We start from the raw sequence: 7,167 nt of genomic DNA, 5'->3' as shown, positions 1-7,167 counted from the left end.
GCTTTCATGAGTTTGTGTGTGTATCTGTGATGAGTAAATGATGTCCTCCACCGCTGATGTTTTCCATGGTAACAGAAGCCTCACCAAATATGAGGGGGGTGTCAAGCATTGTCCACCTCCTTTTGTTTGGGTGTGTAGATAGACATGCATTGTGGTGACAGCTGTGCATTCGATTGTGCACACACACACACACACACACACACACACACACACACACACACATACACACACACACATCTATGTGTAGGTTGAGGAGTGGGGATGACTTAAAAAAAAAAAAGCATAGTTTCAACTCAAACAGTCTCATAGGTATAGTACGCATCAAAATTTGTCTTCATCTAATGTTTGACTCTCAGCTGTGTCATACTGTGATCCATCAGCAGGTGTCACTTAATTAAAATTAAAATTAAAAAATAATTTATTAGCTCACTTCTGCATGTCTTATTAGTTTCATGTGATTTTCTGGAATGATGTCATCCAGCAAACTTACACATATGATATCATCACACTAACTAACTAACATTGATGTCATTTCAGCCACCAGGGTTCTATTGTCCTCTTATCATAACTCCCCTACTCATAAATGTGTTTTTACATTTCACAAATAAATGACATTAAAGCGATTGTGGAAGCATTGTAATAAAAAATTGTAGAAAGGATATAAACAGAACTGGCCTCATAACACACACACTCTAATACACACACATTGGTCTTCTCCCTTAGCTCCCATAAAATGTTTACAAGTCTGATCAGGCCTTCTCCTCCCTTGAGCCCCCTCCTCTTCCTCATTCTTCACCATAGCAACAGCCACGGCCATACAATGTACACTATGTTAGCCGGGTAGAAACACACACACATGCAAGCGCACACACAGCACAAACACAGGGTAATAATTGTCTCCGTCACATCTACCTCATTAACATCTGCAGATGGGTTGTGCGTGTGTGTTTAATCAAAGCCTCTGGTTGTTTTAAAGTGTGAATCCCTGAGGTCACATCGGAAACACACGTCAGCATCCGATGCCTAGTGCTTCAGACCTATTTGAAGTATATAGCTCAGAGTGTGTGACTGCGACACATCAACACAACCTTATGTGTGTGTGTTTCTATTCCACGGTTCTTCATTCAGCTTGTGTCATTGTTTCGTCGCCTCTAACGAAACTCTCAAGATAATATTCATGCATTTGTGGTGAAGCTTTGCAAACAAAATTACCACAATTACCATTCAGGGACACGTCAGGGAGAAAAGGCACATTTGTAATAATGTAGTGCAGAAGAGTGAAGGAGCGGCTGTGGGATCAATACTGTGGATAACATTGGTATCAGCTGAATGTTCCTGCTGCTTTTACCGTTACAAAGCCGGCCCCCCACCCCCGCCGACCCCCCCACGCTCCAGACACAGCCGTGCGGAAATATCACCCGTGGGTGTCACGGTGCCGGTTGAAGTTTAATGGCTGGTATTTGGGTTATGTGATGAGCGCTCTGCCTGGTGCCGCCTGTGAATAGCCCCCCCACGGCCCAGCAGGAGGCTCACACTCACTCACTCACTCAGCACTGCGTCAACAAGCTCGTTGCTAAACTCAGATCGTCACGTGGGCGTTGAGTGTCAGCGGTTAAGACCAGCCTGAGCTGAGAATGTTTGCTTACAATGTTATGACGTTGAAACACTGACAATGATCTGTGTTATATCGTTTGGTTTGGGTGGAAGATTTCATGAAAACTTGTATTTATTTCATCTCAGCTAAAACGCGTCTTCTGTCTCTGTTTTGACATTTGTGTTCAGATGGCAGATCACCCGTCTCATGATGACTCTCCTCTCAGCTCAAACGTGTTATTTATAGAACTAGAGAGTGACTTTGTTTATTCCTACAAACCCTGACATGCAGCAAAATAACATTTCAAACTATTTGTGCACAAATGTAGCAGCAGTTTTAACGCTCCTGAGTCGAGCTGTTATTGTGTAAAACCACTTTAAATGAAACAGACAAAGGGGGCAGAGCTGATTGGAACTATTTTCTGTTTCTGTGTGGTTGATTATTATATATTCTCTCCCTTGTGTGTGTTTTAGGTCCAGTCGTGCAGCGCCAGAATGGGCCTTCCTCAGAGGACGGCGAGGCGCAGAGGAGGTAAGGGTTCTGACTCGCATACGCTCCAGTTTGTACAAAGTAGTGATACCTATTGGCGGGACGCGGTAATGACGGCAGGTTGGCAGCCAACAAACTGAAGTAATTCCAAATAAGAGTGAAATGTTGATTCTTATTTTAAATGCAATCATAAAATTGGCGTTCAGAGCTGGTATTTTGGATGGAAATCCCAAACAAAGCACCCTGGTTCTGTTTACTTCGGGCCTCATGCCTGTTTGTCGTGTGTAAGCGCTCGGTGTGAACACGTTCCTGTTGCTAGGATGATGGAGCAACACCAGATGCAGGCGCAGAAGGAGAGAGAGCGACGAACCTCAGGATCAGGTGAGGCATGACCAAACACACCACACCCAGGTATACACACACACACCGTCTAACATGCTGCATCGGGAATCATAAAATGAATAGCTTGAAACCTGCACGGCGTCTTTGTTAACTCTACGTACACACATTTCAAATAAAGCAAGAATGTCAACAACAAAGAAATCTCTCAGCCCACCCTGGTTAACACCTACGTGGTGAAGCAAACAGGTATTTGCTCTGCGTTAAGTGTCATAAACGAGGGATGTTATCAGCGCTGGGTCAGGCTAAGCACACACGCACAAACACGCACACTCCTTTCCCTGATTAAACAGGCGATTCCACATTCCCAGGCCCTGTTAGTTTAGCCCCTGTTTGTCTTATCCCGCCTGAGTTCCAAACCAAACCCGGTCTGTATGCCCGTATGCTTCTTACGTTGCGGCGTCCCTCCTCCGTAAACACACATACAGACGTAAGCATCCTTTGTCACCCCCTCCCTCCTTCCCTCCCTCCTCCTCCTCCCCCCCCGCCGGTGGTGATGTCAGCACACACACACCCCTCCCTGGTCCCTGCAACATGCTCTGCTGTCATCTCTCTCTTTCAGCGACACTGTTGGGGGGTTAAATGCCATAAAGCTCTCTGATCATGGCTCAGTCATGTTGCATTCTGCTGCTTGTTCTGTTTGTGGTTATTTCTTATTTGCTATTGGCTTCTGTTTTGGATTGCTCCTGATTTCTCATCTTTTACTTGCTCGGTTGCTCAGTTGTTTGCTTTTCATTCTTCTCACGTTTTTCTCTTTTCTTTTTTTCCTTTGTTTGTTGCCCTCCTTCGTCTGCATCTCCTCTTCCTCTCTCTCTGTCTCTCTCTGTCTCTCTCTCTCTGTCTCTGTCTCTCTCTCTCTCTCTCTCTCTCTCTCTCTCTCTCTCTCTCTCTCTCTCTCGCTCTCTCTCTCTCTCTCTCTCTCTCTCTCTCTCTCTCTCTCTCTCTCTCTCTGCCTGTCACAGTCGTTTCCACCCTCCAATATAAAGTCTCCACTCCTCCCACCCACCCAGACACTCCTCCTGAGTACAGACAATACAGAGCTAGCACACTGCCACCATCCTACGCCCGTGTGGCCTCAGCTTCCCCTCCCTCCTCCGCCTCCTCCTCTCCTATGCAGGAGAGAGAGGCAGTGGCCGCTAGGGAGAAAGCCCAGCTGTCCTCCCAGCTCTCCACCTCTCTGGCCTCGGCCTTCTCCCCCGTGCAGACGGGGTATGCCACCCAGGGCCGACAGGTCCGCCAGATCCCCCTGTCTCCTCCCACAGCCGCCCGCCACCTCCACCACTATCAACAACACCACAGCCACCAGCAACAAGACATCGTGCTGCCCCCTAAACATGGCACCTGGTCCGCCTCCCATTTGTCCCACATGTTAGCCCATATGCCCCCGTCCTCCTCCCCTCCAGTTATGATGGCTGTGCCCGTGAAGCAGGCTGTGCCCCCGCAGCCCGTCCTCCCTATGGCCCACCCACTCCCACCCCTCAACACGAGGATGAAGGCCCCACCATTTGACCCTAGCACCCCGACAGGCCCTCACCAGTACCCCCAGCACCAGCCCCACCCTCAGCCCAACGGCCAGCCAGATGACTCCTACTCTCTTCATTCCCAGCACCTCCCGCTCGCCCCGCAGTACTGTGAGTCCGCCTCCCTGCCCCCTATGTTAGGTCAAACTGCCCCAGGTCACAGCCCCATCCAGCACCAGTACCCAGCCACCTTCCACCTACAGCAGCAACAACAACACCAGCAACAACAACAACAACAGCAACAGCAGCAGCAGGTGTACCACCAGCAGGCCCAGCCCCCCATCTTCTCCTCCTCCTCTCCCCCCTCTTACACTGCCATGTCTGACGGGGGCTCGCCCAAGGAGAGCCCCTCCCCCGCCCCCCAGCAGGCCCCCGTGGCCAGCAGCAGTAAGTATAAGGAGGACGGAGGAGGAGGGAGTCTCTCAGCAGAGGGACAACACCTGTGTGTGTGTGTGGGGGTGTGTGTGTGGGTGTGGGTGTTATGTATGCGCGTATGTGTGCAAACAAGCATGAAGCACTTCGCCCAATGCAAAGTAGAAACAGCAGAGTGCGAAAGCTGTGAACCAACAACAAACCTTATCTAAGGATCAAGGTAGTGGTGTTTATATTTGAGGTAAAATAAAAAGAAAGGATTATTGAAAGAGGGATTCTGTCAGTGAACGCACCAGCACAGTGGAGTTTTCAGATTACCCTTGCAGCTTCATAATCATTCACAACTGAGAGAAAGAATAAGTAGAAGTAAATATGAAAGATGACACGTTTCAATCCGGTTTCAGGCCTACAAGTTCATTTTCACACCACATTGAAAGGAAATGTCAGGAATCATCTAATCTAAACTTATAAATCATGTTAAATGGCAGACAGTAAAGTAATGTAGACGGTTTGTATTTGGGTCAAACATGCAAAACCTCTGCTTAGCTCCTTTAATTCTTTTAGCCAGTAAATGAAACTAACTACACTAAACAAACTCATTATTATCATTATTAACCAGTTTCCCACATAACCAATCTCACCTAGTTCCCTCCCTAGTTGTTTACTTTGCTGTCCGAGTCCGAAGTACATTCCATCGATGACATACAGTCAAACCCTGGTCAATAACATTTGTTTCACCAATCATTAACCCCGCCTACATTTTGGCTCCCTAGGCCCCCCCGTCTCTGCAGGTCACCCAGCCATGTTATCTGTGGCTCCTCCTCCACTTGCAGCCCCGCCACCCATGTGCGGCCCTCCAGCCCCGCCGCCGCCACCCGGTCCGCCACCGCCAATGGCCGTGCCCCCACCCATGCCCCCTCCGCTGCCTACCGGCGGGGGGCCTCCAGGGGGCCCGCCGGGGGTCCAGCTTCAACCCTCGGGTTTGGCGGCGGCATTAGCAGGAGCCAAACTACGGAAAGTCCAGAGGGTGAGACTTCTGTGTGGCGTCTCTGTCAGGAGAGTTAGAACAGATTCTAAATCTATAGGATCTATAGATGTCGTTTTGGTAGATCTGTCTAAAACTCAAAATTCCAGGACGTGACGCTCATTTCCTGTTGCGTCCCTCAGGATGAGAGCAGCCCGCCGGGGTCGAGCGGTAAAAGCGACTCCAACCGCTCCAGTGGAGGCAGCGGCGGCGGTGGGGAGGGACTGATGCAGGAGATGAATGCCTTACTAGCTCGCAGGTACAACAGAACACACACACACACACACAGGTACATGAAAGGAATGCGGAGAGACGCGTCTAAAGTAAATATCAAGGAACAACAAAGAAACTAGACAGGTGCAGTTTCACCCCAGGCTGAATAAACATAGAGTTTGTCTTGTTCTCACAATATTTTGACGAACAGAGAAAGACTGACCAATCATGTCATCTGGATCTGTTTTGGGATTAATAAACCTCATTGAAACTGGTGTTTTAAGAAGAAGAATCAGATCAGTACCGGCAGATCAGCATCAAAAGATGGTCTATACCTTTTATGAGTAATCCTGCTAACTATCTTCCTGGAGGCAATAAGCTCTTGTTTTGTTTATCTCATCTTCTCCTTTCTTCACTTATTGCTTTTGTAGACGGAAAGCTTCAGAGAAACCTGACGAAGTAAGTCTCTCTTACTTATACCCATACAATATTAGTTTTTGTTTCTGTGGCCATGTTTAGATCCAGTCGTAAAATAGCCACACTGAAGTTGAATTATAGTGATCCTGTGTTTTTCTCGTCTTCAGGATGATTCTAGTGGTCGGGGCCTGCAGAACTCAACAGGTAAAGATCTCAAAAGTTTGTTTCTTGCAGGTCATAAGAGAGATTGCAGTCTGTGCTGAATGGTTTTATATCATTTACATCATTCCTTTGTCAGATGCTGTGAAGAAGCCATGGGAGCGATCTAACTCCACAGAGAAGTCCTCACTGGTGTCCAGGTCTGCAGGGGACGAGGAGAGGGCACTTCTCAACACTCTGTTCCTTTTTCTGGCTTTAAATTCTTTGTGCTTTATGTGTTGCAGAGTGAGACCCATCGGCAGCACCAGTGAAACAGACACAGAATTCGACAGGATGAAACAGGTCGGTATGCACAAACAGCACTCTGCGCTAACTCACACTGGAGTATTCAGCTTGAGTGGGTCTGACTCATCTACTGTCTGTGCTTTGCAGGAAATTTTGGATGAAGTTGTACGTGAGTTGCATAAGGTGAAAGATGAAATAATAAATGGTAAGCACTGCTCCTTTTCTGCACATACTGTCATTTTCACCCAATAGCAATTACAGCTCTAACTGACACTGTGTGATGACATTCCTTGCAGCCATCAGACACGAAATCGGCAGAATCAGCACGTCCTAATGTCATCTGAGCGATGGGAGGAGGAGGGAGGAGGAGGAGGGAGAGCAAGTGGAGGAGATTGTAGTAGGATGGACTCGCAGCAGATGCACAGACAGGAGGACCGGGGAATGTTCTCTCAACGTTTCTGTGACCTCACGCTGCCATGATGCGAGTTGCAGAGATGTTGTGCCAACATTTTTGAGTCTGCTGGACAGCAAAGTAAAGAAGAAAGAGAAAGTGACGGATTTGTGAAAACGAGAAGGAGAAAGAAAGGAAGAAAGGGAAGGAAGGAAGGAAGGAAGAGTGAGGGACTAATGAACTCAACAGAGGATGTGATGGAAGGACGAAGTGATGATGAAGGAACATTCGTGCCGAGTTTGGT

General features: G+C 48.0%; 1 protein-coding gene across 1 annotated transcript; it reads left to right on the top strand.

Annotated features, from left to right (window-relative positions):
• Window positions 1-2,067: 2,067 nt before the first annotated feature.
• Window positions 2,068-7,121, top strand: evla (Enah/Vasp-like a; the record flags this gene model as incomplete). Its single annotated transcript, XM_076167746.1, has 11 exons — window positions 2,068-2,125; window positions 2,403-2,464; window positions 3,445-4,389; window positions 5,148-5,401; window positions 5,542-5,657; window positions 6,043-6,070; window positions 6,196-6,232; window positions 6,327-6,387; window positions 6,472-6,529; window positions 6,620-6,677; window positions 6,769-7,121. Coding segments are annotated over 11 exons (1,715 nt in total), but the record flags the coding sequence as incomplete, so codon positions are not given.
• Between the last annotated feature and the right edge of the window lie 46 nt (window positions 7,122-7,167).

This window comes from Genypterus blacodes, unplaced genomic scaffold (assembly GCF_046128005.1).
Source record: "Genypterus blacodes isolate CSIRO-AG114 ecotype Tasmania unplaced genomic scaffold, CSIRO-AGI_Gbla_v1 ptg000171l_1, whole genome shotgun sequence".
Classification (NCBI taxonomy): Eukaryota; Metazoa; Chordata; class Actinopteri; order Ophidiiformes; family Ophidiidae; genus Genypterus; species Genypterus blacodes.
Note: the sequence above shows the minus strand (reverse complement) of the source record. Positions and strands in the feature narration are given on the sequence as shown.